General features: G+C 53.1%; 1 protein-coding gene across 1 annotated transcript in view; it reads left to right on the forward strand.

Annotated features, from left to right (window-relative positions):
• The window catches only part of AR (androgen receptor), a 39622-nt gene extending 14780 nt beyond the window's left edge, over window positions 1-24842 (forward strand). Inside the window, exons 2-8 of the mRNA XM_071569300.1 lie at window positions 4449-4600; window positions 9375-9491; window positions 14727-15014; window positions 17092-17236; window positions 17955-18085; window positions 18281-18438; window positions 18694-24842. Coding sequence (XP_071425401.1) covers window positions 4449-4600; window positions 9375-9491; window positions 14727-15014; window positions 17092-17236; window positions 17955-18085; window positions 18281-18438; window positions 18694-18849 — 1147 coding nt within the window. The 3' untranslated portion in view covers window positions 18850-24842. The remainder of the gene's footprint in view (window positions 1-4448; window positions 4601-9374; window positions 9492-14726; window positions 15015-17091; window positions 17237-17954; window positions 18086-18280; window positions 18439-18693) is intronic.

The raw sequence follows: 24842 nt of genomic DNA on the forward strand, positions 1-24842 counted from the left end.
AGTCAGGTGGCAGGTTGGGGCACCAACTGGCAGGCAGGGTCTGTCTCCTGAGTGCAGGACAAGCAGTGACTGGCTCTGTGCAGCCTTCATGCACAGCAGAGGAGAACAGGAGGGAAAAGAGCCAGAGCCTGGGGTGGGGAGGCTTCAGCTGCAGTGGGGACCTGCTGTGTGAAAAATAAACTGTCAAAATAAGTAAACACAGTGTTTGAGAAATAAAAACACAGTTTAATTTGGTGATTTGAGAAGGGATTTGTGCTTGTGGCAGCTATTTATGCCCCTGAGGCTGGAAGGCAGTGCCAGGACTGGAGTGCCCAGCCTGCTCCTGAGAGCTGCCAGTGGGAGGACCTTCTCCTTCTCCAAGGCGTGCTCCTCTGGCCAGCCCCCATTGCTGGGATGTTTGGGAAGCCCGTTGTCATCTGCTAATATTTATTTCAATCTGGTGATGATCCAGTTCTCCTGTGTGTTTACCAGGCTGTGGCTCAGGCTGTGACCTGCTCTGCTCTCAGATGCTGCTGTGCCTCTGCTGCCAGCGCGACACACGGAAACAGGGCACAGGCACACTGGAAACATACGTAAGGCATTTAGGAGAAAGGAAATAAAATAAGTGTCCAAGGCTCCATGTTTATAGATTAAATTGCTCAAAGCATTTTAACAGATGGGATGCTTTAAAGTTTCCGTGCAGGCCTTGTTATGTGGATGAGTGTGGAGCCAGCAGCAGTCAAATGACAGTGCAGGGGACATGAGAATGTGCCTGGCGTGAGCAGTCGTGCCCTTCACTGAGCGTGGGTCTGGCCCCTCGGGGTGAGTCACAGACCTCGGGCCAGGCAGGAGCCCCACAGCTCCACAGAGGGGAAGCCAGTTAATTTTAATGCTGTGTTTGAGAATGCCATGCACAGGTGATGCCCTTTTAAAGGGCACTTCTTCACAACAGCATTAGAGTGTCTCTGAAACAACAGTGCTTGAGATGACTGGACAGGGTTCTGTGTCACCTGAGTTCATGTGTGAGTGCTGGCTCAGTTCTGGGCTCAGCATCCTCCTGAGCATCACAGACAGGCAGGTTTTGGACACAGAGTGGTGAAGGTGCAAATCCCCTTCTCCTTTACCCAAAGGGCAAGGGATGGGACCAGGGTGCACTGCTCCAGGGTTCCTGGGCTGGAGGCACTGGGGGGTGTGGCAGCTGCAGTCACTTTGTCCTGTCTGGCTTAGGGGTGGGAAGCTGCAGGCAAGGGGGCTGTTGTGCCCTGCTCCTTTTGGGCAGCCTGTACTGGCTGTTGCTGAGATGGAAACTTCCTTTATGGGTCAGTAGAAGTAGTTGGCTCCTCTCATACCTGTGCTTGCTCTTGGCTTTCTGGATGTGTTGTGAAATGTGGCTGCTTGGTGAAATTTAACTAATGACAAACAAGCACTTGCATTGCAAAATGATAGTTTCTGCTCCCCAGAAATATTTGCATATGGCAGGAGCTCAGTAAACTCTCCATTTCCTTACAGGAGCCTTCTGAAACAACAGTAAAGCTCTTCCTACAGCCGTGAGATACCAAGTCTATTTTTTCCCTCCATGAAAGCCGCCAAGCTGCTCTGTGAGAGCCCTGACCTTGGCCTTCAGACTGTGTGCAGGGTCTGGCATCGCTGCTGCTGTCCCCGTGGCCCAGTTGTGTCTGCCCTGCTATCGCCCTGCCCTGGGCTCTGCAGCCAGCAGGACACCTGCCATGTGTGGTACCAACTGCAGAGCCCCCCCGACACACTCGGGCGTGTTTTGGTTCGCCCTCAGCACTGCTGTGGCTCAGCAGGGTGGGTGCAGCCCGCAGGAACCCACGGGGTGCACACTTGCACCTGCAGGGTGGGTGGGGATCCAGCTGCTGAGCCACCCTGCTGTCCCTCCCGTGCCCTGCGTGGGGCTGAGGGGCTGGCACCCTGTGCCAGGTGGCACCTGCGCCTCTGCCCAGAGCACTGCTGGCCCTGCAGCCTCCCCAAGCACCTGTGTGGCTCATTGCAGTGCTATTTACTACCTGGACATTTTGAGAACTCTCTGGAAATGTCTCTTGGAAACTGGAAAATGGATTGTTAAGGCAACCATTAGCACAGCTCACTCTGAGTTGCCCACATTTTAAATGATGTTTTTCTTGTAATTCTCTCTCTAAAAATGAAAAAGAAAAGGCAAATTGGCATAATTTTAAAACAAGGGTGTTCGTGGGCAGATGTTTCAGTTCTGGGCAGTGGCTGTTGGTGGGGACAGTGTGGGAGGCAGCTGGGAATGCTGTGGGTGCTGCAGGGCCCATGGCTGAGCCGCTCCCCTCCTGCTGACACACCATCTGCCCCGTGGGGCTGCCCACACCACGGTGGCAGGAGCTTTGCCCCGGGAGGAGCCTGTCCCATGGCCCAGGATCACCTTCCATGTCTGCCAGTGCCCTCCAGTCTCCAGCTGTTGGCAGCAGTGGGGGCGAGGGTGGCCGAGCACGGAGGGTGTGTGGAGAGAGCCCAAGGGGCACATGCACGGGGCACACCTGATACAGCTGCTGGGAGCTGTGTCTGCACTTGCACAACTCCTCCCCTGCAGAAACAGCCCTTTAGAAGCTGTTTCAGAAGCCACTGAATTTTGAACCTGCTTTGCAGTTTCAGATAATTAATCCTCAAAAACCCCGAGGTCCTCTGGGGGTCCTGTGTCTGTGGTCAGGACAGCTGCTCTGGGAAGCTCTGCTGCTTGTGGCACCCACGGTGCTGAGCACGGGGAGGGCAGTGTGGGAGCCTGATGGAATCAGGGAAATGAGCACTGCCAGATTTCTGACTGCACAGAGGGGAGAAAAGAGGTGTTGGGTCATTAGCAAAAACATCTAGTTCTTTGGGAATCTAAAACATGCTGGAGAAGTAAGACTTTTTTGCCAAGCTGTTCCATGTGCTGCTGGCATTTCTCAGCAGGATCTGCTCTCCAACAGCCCTTCACACTGAGAGCCAGGGCTCTGTGGCACAGGGTGACAGCGTGCAAGGGTGTGGGGGTGCCCTGGGATGGAGTGGTGGGATCATGCCAGGACAGGTGGGATGCCAGGGAGGCTGAGACAAGGAGGCATTGATGGCATCAGGACTAGACTATGGCTGGCACAGTGCAGCCAACTGTGTCTCCATTTAGTCAGTAATTCAAGAAAAGCCTTGGAAATGGATGTGGTTGGGAAGGGTGGCTGAGCAGCATCTATAGATGTGTTGCTGATTGCTGCTGCTAAAGAAATGAGAAATCACTCAAAAGGTTTCTGCCTTAAGAACTGAGGATGAAATTGCTGCTCCAGTTACTGATGTGCAGCTGAGGTGGGATCTGCACATCTGCCAGGTGAGGGAGAGGAGGGAGCAGCACTGCAGGGGGACAGACAGGCAGTGAGGTCAGAGCAAGGTGATCCTGCAGTCTGAGATCACCAGTAGCTGTCCCATGTTGTGCTTTACTCCCAAGATGTGAGTGGCCTGAAAATGAGCCATCCACGACTTGGTAAAACCTCTCTCTCCTCAGTTTAGTTTATGTCTCTTGGGAAGCAGAACAGGAGGGGATGAAAAATCTGGACAAATGGAGCAGCTCATTATTGGAATTAAAATATCTGAACAAAAATCTGTTTCAGTGGGTTTTGGGTTTACTGTGCGCCCAAGTGGGGCTTTTGTGAGTAGAACGTTTTTTTCCAGGAAGTCCCATCTCTGTCACATTCACTGTTGATGTAACCTGATTTCTCAGCGCTCCCCTGAAAGCAACAAACAGTTCCAGAAACCAAAAGGGATCTAATTTTTACTCAAAAGTTGCAGTGACCTGCAGACTGTTAGAAGCTAATTGCCTCATCCAGTGGTTGCAGAAAAAAAACGTTTTGACAAATAACTCAATGTGCTGCTGCTCCCCAGACTGCCTGGGCATGCTGCCTCCTGCTTTGGATAAGCCCTTCTCCTCCTGCCATGCCCTCTGGAAAAGCAGCTTCTCCATGGATCTGATCAAACAGATCAGGGTGCGGAGGGGAGGGTGACAGGGTGGTACCGGCTGAGAGCAGAGGATCTGTGTGTGCAGGTGGGGAAGTGAGGGGTGTTTGGGTGTCTCAGCTCAGTGGTTAACATGGCACTGGGCTGTTGGCAGCACCGTGCTCTGCCTTGTGTGCTGTATGAGCTTCATTACTGAAGCCAAAGCTCCACGAGCACTGCAACAGCCAGTCTCAGTCGCCTTCTTGTTCTAGGCTGTTCTGTCACACATTGTCACACACTGCACCCAGGGCAGTGTCAGGAGGGGCACCCAGCACAGTCTCTGCATGGTCAGGGGCAGGTTTGGCTCAGACCTTGCTCACCTGCTTGCTGCTCAGGGGTTGGCTTGTCCGTCACCACAGTTTTGGGTTTGCCATGAGGGTTCTCCTGAGCACCATTGTGATGTTGCCTGTGGCTTGTCCTGCCCACATTTGCTGACCCTTCCCTGGTTCTCCCTCTGTTTTGTGCTGCAGGTTGGAGACTGGCCGTGAGCATGTCCTGCCCATTGACTATTATTTCCCTCCTCAGAAGACCTGTCTGATCTGTGGAGATGAAGCATCCGGGTGCCATTATGGAGCCCTCACGTGTGGGAGCTGCAAAGTCTTCTTCAAACGAGCAGCTGAAGGTAATGGAGACAGAGAGGAGAGAAGGTCCCTGCCACTGCATGACGGGGTTCGAAGACCTCTTAAACCGGGAAGGGAGAAAAGTCAAGGATAAATTGATTTCTTTGTCTGGTGTTTGTCATTCCACATTATAGATTGTCTCAAAAAGTAGACAAACCAGTTTGCCAAAACACTATTCTTTTCAGTGGCATTGGGCAACCTGGCATAGTGGAAGGTGTCCCTTCTCAGGGCAGGAGTGTGGAACAAGATGGTCTTAAATGTCTTTTCCAACTCAAACGCTTCTGTGATTCCATGATTACGTTAGTGACCTGGTGAATCCCTGGAGCAGTCAGTTCCTGCTGCCATCAGCCTGCCTGCAATCTCAGAGTCACAACTCCAAATTTAGGGGAGGCTTTTACTCTCCTGCAGCCCTTTCAGAGGGTTCCTTTTGTCAATACCTGCAAAATAGCACAACCATCCATGAAGAGCCGTGCTCTGACCTTGGGATCCATGATCCTTCTCCCCAGCCCTTCCTAGAGCAACTTCTCCTTAATGTCCAGGTCTGCAGTGCCAGGCTCTCCAGTGATAAGGGAAGCCCAAATGTTTCCTCTCAACAGCAAGGTCTTTGCATCTTCTTTCCCTGGGAATGAGCATGCAGAAGGACCTAGCTGGCTTCTTCCTGCAGTTCAGACTTGTGGTTCCTTGGCAGCAGTGAGAGTCTCTGTTGTGGAAGATTAACTGTCCAGCAATGTAACGTGCCTGTAATTACCTACTGGGCTTGATTTCAGGAGTGATGAAGCAGCACAAGCCATCGTTCTTCCTTGGTGTGTGCTGTTGGCAGCAGGTGTCACCAGCCATGTGTCACCAGCCATGGTGTCCCTGAGAGAGGGAGGCCCTGCAGTCCTTGGCTGGCAGCAGTGATGGGGACAGAGCTTCTGTCCCACCATGACCTTCCCTGTGCCCATCCTCTCCCCTCTGGGAGCAGAGGTCCCACGCTGGGAGTGCTCACCTGCTGTTGCCATGGTGCTGCTTCTAAGATCAATTATCATTATCCTGACTGGTTTTGGAGTCCCATTTCCCTCACTCCTGTGTGTCAGGAGCCAACTTGCCAGTGCTGGTTTGGGGAAGAATGGGAGCTGTGTCACAGGGGACATCAGTGTCCTGTTGCCAGAAAGGGCAATCAAATAATAGTTAATAAATTTGGCTTATTTCTCCCAAGTAACTTTTTTACAGACGTGTCTCTGCTGCACACCAGACTGTGTCAGGCCAAGTGGGTTGGTTTATGCAGCCAGAGTAAATAACAGATGCTTGTTCAAGTCAGCAAGTTATTGTTAATTTATAGTAAGTGGAGTCTTGGCTCTCAGTCAGAGGAACTGCCCCTGGAATGCCCATGTCTGTGGGTGGGTGCTGGAGCTTTGGGCCCTCAGCACCGAGGTGGGCTCTGTCCTGTGGGTGACACAGGCTGGAGATGCCTACAGGGCAGAGGGGCAGCACGGGAGGTCTGGAGGGTCCTGAGGGCTGGGGCTGGCTGCTTGGCCAGCTGGGCTGCTGCTCCTCTGCTGCCCACAAAGGGACTCCTCCTCATTTCATGAACAAAAGGCTCATCCACCTCAGCACAGATGCTTTTCTTGACACAAGCAGGCAGGAGTAGGGAAGGCACCTCTCAGCTTGGCTGGGGTCGGTTGAAGAATCAGAGTTCAGTCCTCATGATACCACCCTTGTATCCAAAACAAAAAAAATGCTTCAAACAAAACAGCTTCTGTCTCCATGAGCATCCCTGGTGTTCCTGTTCCCATCCTGTCCATGTCCCTGCCTCTATACCTGGAGAATGGCAGACTTTCCTCATCCCTCTGAGGTTGCTGCGATCTGGTGGCCACCTGGGCCAGCCCAGAGCTGCCTCTGCGCAGCATTTCTGGCAGTGCAGAGCTGAGATGTCTTGGGGTGTGTTCCTGATTGGGCTGCCTTTAAATAGCAGAGAGCTAAATGAAAAAATAATGCAGGGCTTGGCAATTCTCCTAGCAGGCACCCAGCCAGGCTGCTGTCCAGGCTGCTCTGATTGCCTCCATCACTCTCCATATGGATTAGTGTTTATGTCCCAACCTGCTGAGGATTAGCCTTACACCAGAGAGATGCCACCAGCCCAGCTCAGCAGTGTCTTGCCAGATTTCAAGATGACACCAAGTTAAAGTGAACGTTTGGAAGGTCTCTCACCATGTTTAGAAATGCCTTCTCCTCCCTGCTGGGCTGGTCTGAAATGAAAATGACTCTGCTCTGCAGAAGATTTGGTGGTGCTGCCATGATGCTCCTGCTTCAGTGGGGGGTTTCTCATGACTGTTTGGGTGTTATTTGCCTTAAAAATCCATGAGAGAAGTAGAAAGTGGGGTGACCAGAGCTGGGGAAGCTCTGGGTGCTTTCCCCATGCTCTCTGTAGCCATCTGGTAAATACAGGGAACTATTCGTGGCTGAGCTGTCTTGGGTTATTAATGGGGGCATCACGTGGGAAGTGGTGTTAGCACCAAAGCCACGGGCTCAGCTCTGGGCATGGCCCTGCTGATGACAGCCTGAGGACCAGAGGTTTCCCAGGAGAGTGCTGGAGCCTCTGTGGCAACCCTGGGGAATTCACTTTCACAGAAAGCTTGGCCTTGTCCCCCAGCTCTTAGAATTTGGTTTATGCCCTGAAATGCAAGGATCTCTCTCTTCCAAAAGGTACTTACTGGGTTTTATATCTCTCTTCCAAAAGGCATTTACTGAGTTTTCACATTGACAGTTGTAAATCTTGTTCCAGATATTTGCACAGATTACTTTGCTGTCTGGAAGAGAAAGTTATTCTGGGCAAAACAGCTCATGTGGCAACAGGCTGTCAGATAATTCTCGCAGGCTGTTAGTTAGATAATTCCTCTGGATTGAGCAACTCACATCCATAAATCATTATTTTTAGTCAGGGCTGGAGGGTGGCTCTTCCCCTTGGCTGGGGTGTGTGCTGCAGTCCCAGGGGATGGGTGGGGGAGCTTGGAGGTGGTGCAGGAATTGTCCTGCCCGGGGTGAGGTGGCACGGGAGGGGTCTGAGGTGGCAGGGCTGTTCCTGGCAGGGGGCAGTGGCACAGCAGCGTGTTCATGGTTGGGGGCTGCCACAGACTGCAAGGGTATCAGAGGAGCAGATGCTCTCCTGGGCTGCCTGTGCTGGTCTGGGAGAGCAGACAGTGCCAGGTGCCTTTGTGACTCTGTGCCTCACCTGTATACATGTCAAACAGACCCTGGGCAGCCAGGAAAGAGCAGGAACTTCTCGAGGTGTCCTTTGCAGTGTCCTCAGCTGGGCAGTGATCCCCAGGCAGGCACCTTGCCAGTGCTGGGAGATGTGCCTTGCAAAGAGTGGGACCCCTGGGGAGCACCAGAGAGTGAGTGTAAAGTTTGGACCTGTATGTACAGGTTTGCAAAGCAAGATTCTCTGCCTTGGAGTGACACAATGCAAACACAGCTTGCAGGGGACGAAAGCAGACAAAAATGTGATTTCAGTGTTAAACTTCAGAGAAGGAAAACCAGTGCATTTATCTTCAAATAAACAACAGCTGATTGCAAATGTCTCTGTTCTGGAATGAAGAGAGTGAATTGCCCTGAAATTAGAAACAGGTCTCTGTGTGTGAGAAGTTACTTCATACAGAAGGAGCCCATCTGTGTCCAGCCACCTTTCCCAGTTCTCTGGGCTTTTACAGACAGCAGCTCCCTGCCTGGTGGGTGGGAGGGGATTAGGAGGAGTTGACCCAGGTGAGCAGCTCATCCTCACGGAAGCAGCAGCAGCTGCATCACCTGCCATGGTCTTTTGTCTCCCTTTTTGTTCTGGTAAATGGTGTAAAGCAAACAGGGCTCACCTGTGCAGGCCCAGGAAATGGGTTCCTGGCCCAAAGAGCTTCTATGAGCCAGGATGCTGCCCTGGCCACCTCAGCAATGTCATTATACCCTGACAGTGAGGGGAGTTGTTGTCTGCAGCTCACAGCCCCTGCTACTCCGGGCCCATGTCAAGGCACAGCCATCTGCAGACTCCTCAGTTTGTCCCCCGAGCACTGGGGCATCCACCAGGCACAGCTGCTCCCAGCTGGTGGGAGAGGCTCCCTCTCCGTGTCCCTTCCCAGCAGTGCCAGGGCTGGCAAATGCTGCTGAAGAGCTGAGGGGAAACAGCCCAGCTACCTCCTTGAGCAAGGCTTGGCCCCGCTCCCAAATCTGATCTGTCCCCCTGCTCCCCTCCCTGGGTGCCTGGGGGCACAGAGCAGGGTGGGGGATAAGCCCACGTGTTGGAATTCTGATCAGATCTGTGGGATGAGGAGTGGGCTGGGGCTGGTGAGAAACTTGGAGCGATCTGTGCCTGGCCCTGTTGTGTCCCTGGGGGCTCAGGCAGTGATGGTGTTGCCTTTCCCCTCTTCAGGTCCTTCCCACGAAAGGGCCACTGCTCAGGTAATGTGTGTGTGTCTGGCCATGAACCACTCCTGCAGTAGCAGAGGCAGAACTATGCGGTTTTCCCAAAAGATACCAACTTCCAACATAAGTTTTCTTCTGGAGGGTGCCCTGAGAAACCAGCACTGATATGGCCTTCTCCTTCTCTTCCTCCTCCTCCTCCTCCTCCTCCTCCTCCTCCTCCTCCTCCTCCTCCTCCTCCTCCTCCTCCTCCTCCTCCTCCTCCTCCTCCTCCTCCTCCTCCTCCTCCTCTCATCTCCTCATGCCACTGCCCCAGCTGACACTAAAATCCCCAAGCCCAGTTCTTGCATGGGTCCCCAGCATCCATGTTCCCTTTCTCTGGTGTTCCAGGGAAGCAGAAGTACCTGTGTGCCAGCCGCAATGACTGCACCATCGACAAGTTCCGGAGGAAGAACTGCCCGTCCTGCCGCCTGCGCAAGTGCTACGAGGCCGGGATGACCCTGGGAGGTAGGGACGGGTCCCTCCTCGGTCCTGCACATCACTTAGGGCATGAACAGTCAGGAAGTGGCTGGAAGATGAGGCTGATGGAGTGTGATGAGCTTCAGGAAACGTTTGCGGGGTTCTAATACCAGAACTGTGAATTTCATTAACTTCTGTTTGTATTTCAGGAAACATTCTTTTCTCTCATTTCAAATGTTGTGTTAATCTGAAAAAATGTGAACAGCCAAGTGTGTGGATTCTGGCTCCTGCAGCCTCAGAGCAGAGCACTCCCCTCTTTCAATGGGATTTTTCCCAGACGGAAAGGGGCAATTTCTTGGTGAAATTACAGCCCTGGTGTTTTCCTTTGCTGAATGGAAGCTGTGCCCGTGTCCCTGGTGAGGGTCATTGTTTCAGTTTGTCTCTGTTCCCAGACCTGTAGCCCTGTCAAAACCTGACAGAGTGGTCATATCCAAAATCTCAAGTTTTCTCTTCAGAATCTGGAAACTACAGTGTAGATCACTGGATGGCTCCACATTGAGTCCATTTGATGAAATCCTTCCCTGTGAGCGTGGTGAGCCCCTGGCCAGAGAAGCTGGGAGTGCCCAAGGCCGGGTTGGACAGGGCTGGAGCAACCTGGGATAGTGGGAGGTGTCCCTGCCCGTGGCAGGGGGCTGGCACAAGATGAGCTTTAAGGTCTTTTCCCACCCAAACCATCCTGTGATCTGTCATGTGAGAGTGAGGAAGAAAATACCCTGGAAAAGGGGGCTGAGGGAGCTGGATAGAGAGGGGTTCTGGGGGTGCAGAGAGGAGCCCCAGCAGTGCTGGGCACAGCTTGGGTGGGCAGGGGGAGCCCGGGCTAGTCGGGTGTGCCAGTGTTTAAGTTAAATCCTGAAGCTGTTGGGCTGTCTGGAAGGACTTGTTACTGAAGTGATTCTGATTTGTGGCTCACCAACAAGGAGAGGGTCCCAAAAGGCATTACAGTCCCAGCCCCCATTTTTTAACTTATTTTCAAGTGCTATTTTCTGGTGAAGTTTCCTTAAGCAGGAGAAGACATACATCAGTGTAACCTTCTTTTGCAGGACACACTGACAAAATGAATATGAATACCACCCCCTCCCTTCTTTTTCCTTCAGCTCTTTGGGTCACCCTGACCTGTTCTGCCTGGTCTGTTTTGCATTTGGTTTGGATGTCGGTGTAAAGGCAATTGTTACAAACAAGCAGGCTTGTGATTGCCCACAGTAACTTCTCCCACGGTGGAGGCAGAGCATTGAAATCACTCCCAAGCTCCAACGAGTTGTTTTTAACCACTGGCTAATTACAGTCAGTGGTGGGGGACAGCCCTGCAGCCCTGTGGTTCTCACGGGGGAGGAGGAGGAGGTGACACACTGAATGCCTTCTGCTGGCTCTGGTCTGGCACAGGATGACAACATGTTCAAGTACTTCATTATTACTTGAGATCACTGTGACCTGCAGGCTGGAATCCATTAAACAGGATCTTCTCTCTTGATTGACACTGTAGAGAGGGAAAAGGAGAAAAAAAAGGAGAAAAAATAGTGATAATGCCATTTTTGTGTGCTTGGTTCTGCTGGTGTGCTGGCTGTGCCTACCAACCCAGCACACCTGTGCCCACTGCCAGGGCGGGTGCTGTAGGGATCCTGCCAGCCCCTGTTCCCAAAGTGTCCTTGTATGGGCACGGCTGCAGGGATCCTGCCAACCCCCTGCTCAGGGATCCTGCCAACCCCCTGCTCAGAGATCCTGCCAGCCCCCTGCTCAGAGATCCTGCCAGCCCCCTGCTCAGGGATCCTGCCAACCCCCTGCTCAGGGATCCTGCCAGCCCTCATGCTCAGGGATCCTGCCAGCCCCCTGCTCAGGGATCCTGCCAACCCCCTGCTCAGGGATCCTGCCAGCCCTCATGCTCAGGGATCCTGCCAACTCCCTGCTCAGGGATCCTGCCAACCCCCTGCTCAGGGATCCTGCCAGCCCTCATGCTCAGGGATCCTGCCAACCCCCTGCTCAGGGATCCTGCCAGCCCTCATGCTCAGGGATCCTGCCAACTCCCTGCTCAGAGATCCTGCCAACCCCCTGCTCAGGGATCCTGCCAACCCTCATGCTCAGAGATCCTGCCAACCCCCTGCTCAGGGATCCTGCCAACCCTCATGCTCAGAGATCCTGCCAACCCCCTGCTCAGAGATCCTGCCAACCCCCTGCTCAGGGATCCTGCCAGCCCCCTGCTCAGAGATCCTGCCAGCCCCTGCTCAGAGATCCTGCCAACCCCCTGCTCAGAGATCCTGCCAACCCCCTGCTCAGGGATCCTGCCAGCCCCCTGCTCAGGGATCTTGCCAACCCCCTGCTCAGGGATTCTGCCAACCCCCTGCTCAGGGATCCTGCCAACCCCCTGCTCAGGGGTCACAGGAGGTGCTGGGGTTGTTCTTGTGGGGAGCCTGAAGTGCCTGTGCCCGCACTCAGAGCTGGCAGCTGCCTGTGCTGTGGGACATCAGGGCACCTCCAGCCTGGCTACTGCACCCCTGTAGGGCCTGACCTGGGGCAAAACCTCCCAAACACGTGAAATTCCATTATGGGAGGGCTGGAAATCTCCTGCAGTAACAGCCAAAGCTTGTGAAAGCCCAGACTTCAGACATAGCTGTGTTTAGTCCTAATTCAGGTCCAGCTACTGGGGGCAGAGCTTGGCTCTCATCTCATGGACATGGTGAGTGTCAATGTGTCTCATTCCAGCCAGGGGGAACCTGACACGAGTTTTACAGAGCCATTGCAGTAGTTAATTATGAACAGTGTTGTGTTGGATGTACCTTTTTTTCATCATCTGTTCTTAATTTCCTGTAACTGGATCTTTATTACAACTTTGTTTTCTCAGTTGAAAACCCAACTTTTATTGAATTTCTGTCCCTGCAGTGGGTATTTGTTGGCTGTGACTCAATAACCTTTTGCCTTTTGCACAGCCACCCAGGTGACATTCCTTATCTCCTTGCTCCAAGGTGTGCTGTCAAATCTTTAGTGTTCTCATGGCTAGTGCAGTTTGCCAACATCTATCAGCACTTACCTGCAGACCTCAGTCTGCCTGTTCAGTGGTCAGTTCTTTGTGTTCATCCTTATTTTCCCACCCATGCATTGCTGTACGGACTGGTTGAGAAAAAATGGTTAATTCTGGTTTGGGGATGAATATAGACATTCCCTAGCAGAGGACCATGAGCTGTCCTCATAAGTAACAAACCTGTCTGATGTTCAACACTTAGAATTGCCTTTGGGCTGCATTACTGGGGGGTTCCAATCTTTCAGCAATACTGTCTGATTTTGTGTCCTTCGAGCTCTTTTCAGTCACATGGACCTGCTTGACTCAGATCTCTTAAACGTGTTTGCTGCACCAATAATGTTGTAATTATCAACTAAAATTATTGTGCCAGATAAGGGTGATAGCTTGACAGAGTCAGGTTTTGACAAGCCACATGTTGAAATTCATAAAAACTTCGAAGCACAGGATATAAGTCAAGTCCTGTTCAGGTGCTCCGTGTCCTGCCTGCAGCTGTGCTCGACCTGTGCTGTCAGGGGCAGGATCTCTCCAGCAGTGCTAGTGCAAAAGCAGCTGCTTTCGGGTCCCCCGAACTTGCTTGAGTCCTGGCACCCCTGAAAAACAGGTTCTGGAGCCCAGAGTGCTCCTTCCTCAGGGCTTCAGAAGTGGCTGCCAGGAGGGTGAAGGTGCCTAAAATGTGCATCACTTCAGCACTCATTCTGAGTGTGCTCCCTGGGAGTTCTTGCACTGGTCAATATTTTATTTTGGCACCATAAAATTGTGTCCTTTAAAGTTTTTCCAAACCCATCTGGTATTTGCCCAGTGACCCCCAAGGCAGCTCGTGGTGCTGCAGGGCCTCAGGGCAGCTGCACCCTGAGGTCCTGGCGCTGCTGTCCCCTGGCCCTGGTGACACCGAGTGAGGGCAGACCCTGTTGTTGGGTTCCTCCCACTGCAGTTTGAAGAAGTGAAGTCTAGAGTTCTGCCCAGTTCAGCTCATCCTAGGAAAAAAATTACAGATATCTTTAATTCCTATTTTTCTATTTCTGTTTTTGTTCCCAGTACCTTCTGAGTGGAATCTGTCTTGCTGCCCTGCAGTCCTGTTTGCCTCTGTACTCCTGTATTTTTATTACTCAGTTCTCCTCCCTTGTCATGGATCAGCCTGTCTGCATTGCCCCTGTGCAGCACATCATCCAGAGCACGGTGCTTAAAGAGCAACGTTTGCAGTTAATTTACTGAGCTGCACTTTGACTCGACGTTTTTATGCCTTGCTGCTTATTTTTCTAATTACAGCTGAAAGGAAATTCAAGATAAGTATCATGTAATGAAGGAGCCAAATCCCCCAAGGACAACTGGTTTGATGTTGTATTCCCTGCTTGAAGGAAACCATAGGCTGCTTTTGTCCTCTAATTGGTGAGCGTTTGGAGTCAGTGAGGGGTGGCAGTAGCAGCCCACCTGTGCTGAGCTCTGTCACACAGGTATCAGTGAGGGGAGCACGGCCTCTCCAAGAGCTCTGACATCTCTTCTGGGTCACTGGTGTGCACTGCAGACAGACCAGCAGCTGTGGTGAGGAGCCAGTTGTGTAGGAGAAATGCTGTTGTGGTGAGATGGGCACAGCAGCTGACGGGGCTCTGCTTGGGTCTGCTCTCCTTGGTTCCAGGCCCTGGAACTGCCTGCTGGCTTCTGAAATGTGTTTTCTGTAATATAAGTGCAGTGTTTGAAAGAGCCTGGATGTGGGGCAGCAGCTATTGCAAGGAGAAGGTTTTTATCCCAGTTCATCCCACTGCTACTTCAGCCTGGGATGGAGCAATCCTACCTGGGTATCCAAGTGAAATGACTTTTTTCTCTGGAACATGACCATGTGCTGGGTTTATCTTCTTGTGCTGCTCCCCTTTTTAATTGCATGTGAGCAGTTGTTTGAACCAGTCACCTCTTCTCACTCTTCCCTGAATCCTCTTCTCTATTTCTAAGTGGAAGTTAGAGACCAGTCATGGCTGAGGATGTAAATGATGCTGGTTCTTTTTCATGTCAGATTAACAAGGAAACGGGTTCCTCCTCCCCTTGTCCTCAGGTGAAGGCTGCAGTGCTGGGGGGCTCCTTGGGCAGCATCCACTGAGGGAGAACCTGGCACTGGTCACCACTGTTCCTTTCATTGTAACTATAAGTGGAGCCAAGAAGCTTCAACCTTTTGGGGTTTTTTGTGATTTAAAGTCTCACACTAAGCCCTGTCCTCCCCACAGCTCGCAAGCTGAAGAAGTTGGGTAACCTGAAGACCCAGGAGGACGTGGAGTCAGGGAGCTCAGCCAGCCCCACGGAGGAGCAGGCGCCCAAGCTGGTGATGACGCACATCAATGGCTACGAGTGCCAGCCCATCTTCCTCAACGTCCTGGAGGCCATCGAGCCTGGTGTGGTGTGTGCAGGCCATGACAACAGCCAGCCAGACTCCTTCTCCAACCTGCTGACCAGCCTGAATGAGCTCGGGGAGCGGCAGCTGGTCTACGTGGTCAAATGGGCAAAGGCTCTGCCAGGTGAGGAGGAAACCAAATCCCTTCCCTTCCCAGTTCCAAAGCCCCCATCTGCATTGCCAGAGGCACGTACAAGGGGTGGTCTGCAGCCCAGTCCCACCATCACACAGCTCCTGGTGAGGCTTCTCCATGGGCACCCTGAGTGTCCCCTCCCTGGCAAGCAGCCTGCACAGTGTGGGGCTTGTCTGGGGGCTGGTGGTGGGAGAGGGGACTGGGTGGTCACAGAGTATGTCAGAACTTGCACTCTGGGTTTTGATAGACCCAGCCCATGGTACTGTGTGGACACAGGTAGCCCTGGCCCATGGTACCATGTGGGCATGGGGTGCTTCCCCCCATGGGGGTGCTGCTGTTGAGGGCTTGGGGTCCCACTCTCCTCTCCCTCTTCCACTTCCAAGACTGCCAGCCCTGCAGAATTCCCCTCTAGACAAGTATTAGCCCTGTCCCATGACCCACTTGAAATGGTGAGAAGGGTAAATTCCACCCGCTAATTAATTGGAACATGGCAGAAGAGCAATGAAGAATCTCAAAAGGCTCTTCCCTGGCAGTCACTCTGGTTGCTTGTGTAACAGCCTGGTGGGATATATTTATGATCCCTTTGGAGTGGTGCTACAGGCTGGGAAGTTTCCAGATGCCAGTCAGCAGGTGCAGTAAATGGAGCATCCCAGTGACAGATGTGTTAACTGGGCCAGGTCTGCATGGGGTCAGTGGCTCCCTGCCTGTTCCATGTTATACTGAGTGAGGAGGATTGCAGAGGGCTGAGCTCACTCTGGGCACAGCAAGATCCAGGTCACCTCCGAGCGTCCCTGAGACTGGGGTGCAGGGCTGGTTCCTGTGCCTTCCCCACTCCCCAGGGAACACAGCAGAAAAGAGGGAGCCCAGTTCTCATGAGCAGAGTGATATGGCCAAAGGAGACCAAGGCATAGTAAGTTTGCCACTCTGGGTCAGATCCTGGTGATGAACTGTGGTCAGATGTCTGATGTTCCCAGGAGTTTAGCTGCCCCTGGACTGGTGGTGCCAGGGGAATGTTGGTCTGGATACCCTTAAATGCAGAGCAGTCCATTCTGTTTCTGATATTCCTAAGTCACTTGGCTTGTAAAACCAGGACAAGTCATGGTTTCTCTTTGGCTTATGTACACCAGATGCAGACACCAAAGCCACCCAGCACCCAGGGCTGAGGCTGTAGCACTGCAGTAGTGCTGAAGGAAAGGAAGAGTGCTTTGGAAAATGTTTTCCATCAGAACCAGCCCCTTATGAAAGGGTTTTACTCTCCTGAGCTGCACCTGATGCCCAACCCCTCGGTCTCCTGTGGAGCCAGCTGCTGTCCCACTGCCCTCCAGGGCCAGTGCCAGCTGTGCCAAGGCAGCATCTGGGCAAGATTCATTCCCCTGCTTGTTTGCCTTTGAGAGCTCCCCAAGACATTGAGCCTTGCCTCAATGGATTGTAATTATACACAGGAGCTGTTAAATTGCTTTAATATTTGATTGAAAAAATGTATGATTGTCTTAAAACTCAATTATATTTGCCTATTTACAAGTATCTGGAAAAAGAGCAGTGTTGGAGGTGCTGTAAGCAGGCCTGGGATTTAAATCTGAACTGCCACCTGGGAATGCTAAGTTGAATGTAATTGCTATTTTTGTTTCTCTTGCAACGCAGCCGAGGTTTCCGTGCTCATTTCCAGTCATTAGATCCATGCAGGTCTATTTGACAGAAACCAGAGAGTCTGTAGCCATGGGGTGAAGCCTCATGGGGTTTCCTGCTGGCTCTGAGCATCACAGTTAAATCCTGCTACTTAAATTTGGTGAAGTTCTAATAGGACTTTCTCCCAGCCTTGTGTCCAAAGTCCCCTTTCTGCCCCTCCAGGGGCAGGTTTGTGCTTGGCTGTCCCTGATTCCCAGTCAGGGACAGAGCTGGGGATGATGGCCCTGCAGCAATGTCACTGCTGGCATTTCCATGTCCTGTGTACTGACCACCTTGTCCCAAAAGGAGCACTGCAGGAGAGCTGGAGCCTGCATGGAAACAGCCCTGGGAACTGCAGGAACCCAACATTAATCCGTAACATTCCTCCCTCATTGTTTATCAGGATTTCGCAACCTGCACGTGGATGACCAGATGTCAATAATCCAGTACTCTTGGATGGGCCTCATGGTGTTTGCAATGGGGTGGAGATCCTTCACCAACGTCAATTCCAGGATGCTTTACTTTGCTCCAGACCTGGTCTTCAATGAGTAAGTGTGAATCAACACCAGCCTGATGCTGGACTTTGCTCAAACCAGGTGACCAGCTGTACATTTTGTGCTCTGACCTGCCCAGTCCAGCGTGGCTGGTCCCACTCTGGCCACCTGTGGTGACCTCCAGGACTGGGGAGGGCACTGTGATGCCTCTCCTGGTCCTTTGCCCTGCTCCCCGAGCCTTGCCCTGGGCTGACTCCTGCTGGGTCAGCAGGAGCTGGTGTGGGATGAAAAGTGCCAGCTTCCAGCTCTGCTGGGGAGATGGAATGAGCAGAAACAGAGATAACGTGTATTTTATGGTCCTCCTGGGCTCTCCCTGATGTACTGTCACCTTATTGCTGGGGAGCATTTCCTGGCACTGAGGTAGAAGAGCCTGAACCCAATAACTACACTCAGCACTAGGCAAACCCACACCTGCCTGGGAGCTCCAGCTTGGTCTCAGATCCCTCATGGACAGACAGGTTCAGGGAATCATTGCAGCTGCTCCTCAGATGAACCCTGCAAGTCCCTGGTTCCATCTCTTTCCCAAGAGGGTTACACACAGGCATTTTGGAAAATGTTCCTGTCCTGCACGTGGCATTCGTGGGACAGAGCCTGGGCCCTTGGCAGTGGGGATGTGCCAGGCAGGGGGATTGCTGGACTGAGGAGCATTTCCTCTCCCCTCAGGCAGGTGCACTTTGGTCTCAGTGCCATCCTTGCCCTCTTGCCCTGCCAGGTACCGCATGCACAAGTCCAGGATGTACAGCCAGTGTGTCAGGATGCGGCACCTCTCCCAGGAGTTTGGGTGGCTTCAGATCACGCCCCAGGAGTTCCTCTGTATGAAGGCTCTCCTCTTCTTCAGTATTAGTAAGTACCCACACTCTTTCCTCCCCAGAGCTCCAGTTCCTGCCACTGTGCCACCCCTGAGGTGTCTGATGCTTTCCCTTTGCCTGGACTCTCATCTCTCGGGGGACTGCTGGAAGTTCCCTGGTTCAGCCTTCCCCTTGCTCTCCTGGTCCCACTCTTTGGGCTCCCCTCACTGTTCCTTCCCATCCCTCCCAGTTCCAGTGGATGGCCTGAAGAACCAGAAGCTCTTTGATGAGCTCCGCATGAATTACATAAAGGAACTTGACCGTATCATCGCCTGCAAGAGGAAGAACCCCACCTCCTGCTCCCGGCGGTTTTACCAGCTCACCAAGGTGCTGGACTCCGTGCACCTGGTAAGAGAGGACAGGAAATGTCCATCTATACACGTAAGAAACAATATGAGAAAGAAACTTCACAGTGAGAATGATCATTCCCTGGGACAATCTCCCCAGGGTCAGGGCAGCCCCATCGTGGGAGGAGTTCAGATGCAGTTGGACAGGTAGTCTCATCCAGGCTCCCTTTCCCAGGGCAGGTGGGAGCTCTGCTCCATCTTTCCAAGTGAAAAATCTGCCCAGGGACTCCCTTAACCAGCTCTCTTCCTTCCTCAGATTGCCAAGGACCTGCATCAGTTTACATTTGACCTGTTAATCAAGGCACACATGGTGAGCGTGGACTACCCAGAAATGATGGCTGAGATCATCTCTGTGCAGGTTCCCAAGATCCTGTCTGGAAAAGTCAAGCCTATCTACTTCCATGCCCAGTGATGTTCCGTAGGGACCCCGAGCTGCCTCCTCCGTTCCAGCCATCTCCTGCCTGTTATTTCTGCACTACTGTCCCACAGTGCCTTGGGGAATCAGGCAGTGATCCTGCTGGGATTCCTGAGGTTTCCTGAGGTACCTCTGAACTTAACCCCTGGCCTTGGCCTTTTCCAACCTCCAGCTGCTCATGGTGCTGGACAGGGATTGGCACAGGGCAGAGGCATCACGTCTGCTCTCTCTCCTCTGTGCTTGTCACAGTGACTGCAGTGGCCCAGGACCGCAGGAGAGTGGCAGAAGTGCCAGCTGGTGGGTTTGGGGTGTTTGCTATAAACTGAACATGACACAAAGCAGGTTGCAGCTCCATGTTTGGGTGTGGGTGACGTTACCAGCCTCCTTCAGGATGTTTTGTCTGCGTTACGGTGCTGGGAAGCAGATGAGTTCAAACCCTGCAGCAGAGAAGCAGAGCCGAGCTGGGCCATGAGGGGAGTTTGTGGCCAAGCATTCCCAGGCCCTGGAGCTGCCGTGGGATGTGCTCCAGCTCAGCCCCAGGACCTGCCTGCGCCGCGGGACGTGAGCGATGGAGAGGATGGGCTGCAGCTAAAGGGCTGCCAAGGAAGATGACCTTGGAAACCCCCCAATGGCAGCTGGCTCCTGGTTTCCACCTGGGATGTTTTTGCTGTGGCCCCTCCAGCTGGGTCTCGCTCTGCCCCACAGACCCCCTGGTGCTCAGCAGTCAACTCTCCCATCCTCGCCAGCTGCTGCTCCCCGACAAAGCCAAACCCACCTGCAAAGTGCCTGATGCCCTGGGATCTCCCACCTGCCCAGCTCCCTGGGCACCTGCAGGCCACTGCCCAGCCCTACACCTGCTCTGCTCCTGCTGCGTCTCTGCTGACCCAGGATTCCAGCTGTGCTCCTTCCCTTTGTTTGTCCAAACTCTTTCTTGTGATGCCAGCAGATGAGTGTTGTGGAGCCAAACGTGGGACTGGGATCTGCAGGACCTGCAGGGCCACAGGACTCCTCCATGAGTCCCATCCATGGGCAAGTGGCTGTGGGAACTGTCTGGTGCTGCCACGGTGCTTTGGGGGACTGGAAAGGAGCAATCCACCATCATGTACTCGCTGACCCACGTCTATGGGGACACCATGCACACCATCCCACACCGCCACACACACGCCCACCCTGTCACACACACACACACACACACACCCATCACATCCCCACACACACCCCCCCACACCCCCTGTCCCACACACAACCCCTGTCCCACACACCCCCTGTCACACACACACCCCCTGTCCCACACACACCCCCTGTCACACACACACCCCCTGTCCCACACACACCCCCTGTCCCACACACCCCCTGTCACACACACCCCCTGTCACACACACAGACCCCCTGTCACACGCACACCCCCTGTCACACACACACCCCCTGTCACACACACACTTCCTGTCACACACACACCTCCTGTCCCACACACCCCCTGTCACACGCACAACCCCTGTCACACACAGACCCCCTGTCACACACACACACACACCCCCTGTCACACACACCCCCTGTCACACACACACACACTCCCCGTCACACCCCCCCCACATACACCCCCTGTCACACACACACCCCACATGCACCCCCTGTCCCCAGCACACACACAGTGCCCAAACCAGCATTCCCTGCAGGATTCCAGCTCCCCTCTTCCCGGACACCCCAAGCCCACCAAAACTCCTGCTCAGCCCTGACAGTGACCAAGGCATGTACAGGCTCCTGCCAGGGTCACCTGTCCCATGTGGGTTGTGACACGGGCTGGCATTACCAACACAGACACCTACAAGGGATCCTTGTGCCACCACAGACAAACAGCAAACCATGTGCCCACCCAGGGCACTGACCCCACCTGGAGCCCTGAGCCCACTGGAGCCCTGAGCCCACTCATAGCCCTGATCCCTCCCACAGGCCTGTGCCCACCAATGCTCTCTTGCCTGGATCCCTGTGCCCACCTGGAGGCCTGTGCCCACCCATATCCCTGATCCCACCTGGATCCCTGTGCTCACCTGTAGCCCTGTGCCCAGCTCTCCCAGGCAATGCCCTTGTGCAGCTGCTCCTTTGCAAAGTCACAGTAAACCAAACAATTTTTCCTGACACTTTCCATCGTTTTGATGGGATTTTTATTAAGGGAAGGGCTAGGGGAAAAGAGCCTGTTGAAGGAAAGCATTTTTCTTCAGGCATTTGCAATGGATCTCCTTCCCCTGCTAGTTAGAGCTCCCATCCCACTTCTCCTGAAATTCCCTTATGTAGGTGGCAACAGAATCCATAGGTGAACTTCCTGGCTGGCAGCCAGAGAGATGCTGCTCTTGGAGGCTCCCCCAGGCCAGAGGGCTGCCAGTGTTTTCAGTGCTGGTGTGAACTATGGATATTTGCAAATGAACTGGTAAAAAAATCCTGGTCGTGCATCCCTGTCTTCTGGAACATTCCCTGGCCCTTTGCATAAGAGCTCAGTGAGCAGATGGATGGTGATGCCCAATCCTCATCATCAGCTCAGGATGGCTCTGAGGAGTCAGAGCAGCTTCTTGGGAGAGCCTTGTGCTTAGCACAGACCCCTGTCAGTGAGGGGTTTGTTGGTTAATGAGTGTGGAGGTGTCCTGCTGGGAGACTGGGTAGAAGCCAAACCTGACAGGGATTTGCTCATGATGCATTTCTGGTGGAAGCACCATGAGAATGCAAAGTGGTAGTGGGGAGGGGAAGGATGGTACTGCCCAGGTGTGTCACCTGCCCCAGGTGTGTCACCTGCCCCGTGTGTGTCACTGCCTGTGTGCAGTCGCTCTGGCCAGCAGGTGCTGTGTGGGGCAGGAGCTCACAGGTGGCACCAGGGCAGGGGGGCACTGGGGTCATATTCTTTGTCTCTTCAGCCTCACAGTGAACTTCTGCAACTTCTTCATTCAAAAGTTGTGTTCTTATAATATAGTTACCAGGAGATGTGGGAGCCAGAACCTGCAGCACCTCTGTGTGTGTATTTGCTGGGGGAATGAACACTTTCCATCTGCATTTTCATGGGCTGTCACAGGAACTGGGGAAGAAGAGGCTTAAGAAATACCAAAGTCCAGCTCCTGCCATGTATCTTTGTGTTTTGTGTTTTCCTCTGTGTTTTCTTGTCTCCTTTTGCTTTAATAAAGCAAAGAGAATGTCACTGTGCTCACAGTCCCATAGAAGCTGTCCCTGAGACTCCTCTCTGAAGTCTGAGCCCTGGAGCAGGGACTCCCTTGGTATCACAGCTGGAGCCAACCACATCCGTGTTCCCCTGTGCATTCTCTGCCTCTGCTCTGGCTCACCTCAGCACTGGGGGGGGTTTGGGGCTGCCTATCTGGGTCACAGCTCAGACCACCATGCCGTGCCCAGGGCAGCACATGGAGGACAAGGGACACTCCCTTGGCATCTCCCTGGGAGCAGCGTTTGTATGTGGGTGAGCACAATTCCATGACAGAGGGTGCAGGATAAGGGATGCTGCCTTTAGTGAAGGTGGGAGGGACTCTTCCTCAGAACTGTGTTATGCCAGAAGGTTGATCAGGTGGTGGAGTGCCAGATCAGGCAGTGCAATGGCCTGTGGCAGGTACAATGGCATGTGGCATTCCCAAGGCAGGGGTCACAGACCTGTGCCCTTCTCAGCCTGACAGGCTCCTGCCAGCACCCCCTGGCTCAGCAGGGAGCTCAGCTCAGCAGCAGCACAAGCTGGGGCAGTGACTTCACTCAGAGAGGCTGTGGATGAGTCTGGAGAACCAGCAGCATCCATGGGCTGTTGCCATAATGCTCAAGACGGTCTTTGTGCTCAGCTCAGGGAATGGGGCCCTCAGCTGTGAGCATCAGGATCAGCAAGGGAGGTAAAGCTGGTGCAGGACTCTCCTTGTGCCACGACTCTGAGCCCTGCAGGGCTGTGGGATCATCTAAACGGTCTGCAGGGATGCTGAGGGGTACCCAAGGTGTCACCTGTGCCCCAGACAGTCAGGGAGCTGCTGCCCTCGCAGTCACCTCCCATCACAGACTGGTGCTGCAGTCCCCACGGTGTCCCTCTCCTTGCTGAGCTCCTGCCTTGGATGTTTCAATAACATAATATATGCTAAAGATATCTGTATCTATGTAAAATAAAGGCATGGCCCGTTTCCTGTCGCTAAAGATACCTATTTAGTGCGATGCTCTGAGAGAGTCCTCTTTGGCTGCACACTGAGGCCGTGAATGCTCTGCAGGAGGTGAGTCAGAATGTACCCTTTAATGGAAACTTCTAGTTTAATTTTTTTTTGGCTGGGTGCTGCCCAGCTTGCAAAGGTCCTCCCTTCTGTGGCACGCACAGAGCACACACTGGAACAGGCTGGTGTCAGTATTGGCTCCTCCAGCTTTCCTATGGCTGCTTGTTGGTTAGGCAGGGACAGTGTTTGAGCTTGGGGAACAATGGAGTGTCCTTTGTTTCTGTCCTCTTTGACTGCACAAAATGTCCTTGCACTTTGGGGCAGAATCCCAGGATTAGAGAGGGGTCTGTGCTGTACCTGTCTGCAGCCCTGGGGCTGGCTGTGGGCACAGGGCGGGGCCTGGGGCAGGCAGGGTGTTCCAGCCCCTCCAGGTGGGTCAGAACCTCCCTGTGCCCTCTGGCACCTGCTTCCCCCTGGGCACGGGGTGGCCCCAGCTCATTCCTTGCAGCAGCAGAGGGACCCTGTGCTTGTGACTCACAGAGGAAACCTCTGCACCCCCGAAACCCTCAGCAAGTGTATCAAAGCTGCTCTCTGTGCTGGATGTTTGGTGTTCTGTGGACATTTTTGCTGTTCCTTGTTGTTAGCATGTCTCTATAATAATAAGAGTTCTCAATTTGATATATTTTATTTTCTTTTTAATAAGCCAAAAAGCTCCTTGCTGGTGCCTTTTTGCCTGGGGGGCCCTCCCAGCCTACAACTGCGTCTTTGGAAGGAACAAAGGGCAGTGTCTGCACTTGCTCCTTCCACCAGAGCTGAGGGAAGGTGGGCAGCTAATGCCTCAGGACTGCCAGAATTAAAAGAAACAGCAGCCTTGGAATGGCAGAGAGACTTCGGGGTCTGATGCCAGTTCTGTCCTGGGGAGTGGCTCCACCGTCAGGGCTGAGCAGGACACTGGGGACGCCTCGGCTCTGTCTCAGTGGGACTGACCCTCGAGCACAGCACGTGCAGCCTGGGCCAGTCCTGTGTGGAATCGCAGTGCTTTGCCCAAATTACAGCACCTGAGGGCAAATTCTTCTGGAGAAGGACGGAAAGATGTTCTTGGATTGCTGCTACAGCTCTTTGGTTTTTTTAATTGGAATTGGATGCATTGAATAAAGAAAATAGAGCCCCACAGTGTTGCAGTGCCGTGGGGGCTGGAGCAGTGACAGACAGGATGCCCTGGGACTAACTGAGGCTCAAGTCCCTGGACAGGACTGAAGGACATTTATTTGTGTAACCAAAGAGAGGAGCCTGCCTGGCACTCAGGTAAAGACAAACCAATGACACTGCACTTGGGGTAAATGAAAATTCTCCTTTTTTTGGCTCTGTCAGCACTGCCTGGGTCCTGTGTGAGCCCTTGGCTGTGCTGCAGCACGGCCCCTCATGCTTGGTGTTCTGCTCTTTCTGTAACCTGAAAATCTGCTGTTGTTCTGAGTCCAATAAATGCAGAATCTGGTTTGCTGGAGCTCTGCCCTCCGCCTGTGTTTGGCTTTTGTGTTGTTTTTGTGCATGAAATCGCTGGGGATGTGATGGCTGTCAGTAAGTGAAGGTGCTGGGGATCAGTTGGTCATTTGCCAGTGGTTGAGGCTGTACATTTGGGTCATTGTAGGCTTTTTTCACAGTCAGATTTCGCTATTAATTACATGTCTGAACTGGTAATTCAGTTACACATCAATTGACTAATCCTTTCATATATTCCTCTTTGGGTCTTTTAAATTGAATTTAATTTGATCAATGTATTTCTAAAAACAAGAAGTTAATAAAGGCCAGTGACTCCTC

The sequence above is a fragment of the Pithys albifrons genome, chromosome 14, assembly GCF_047495875.1.
Source record: "Pithys albifrons albifrons isolate INPA30051 chromosome 14, PitAlb_v1, whole genome shotgun sequence".
Taxonomy (NCBI): Eukaryota; Metazoa; Chordata; class Aves; order Passeriformes; family Thamnophilidae; genus Pithys; species Pithys albifrons.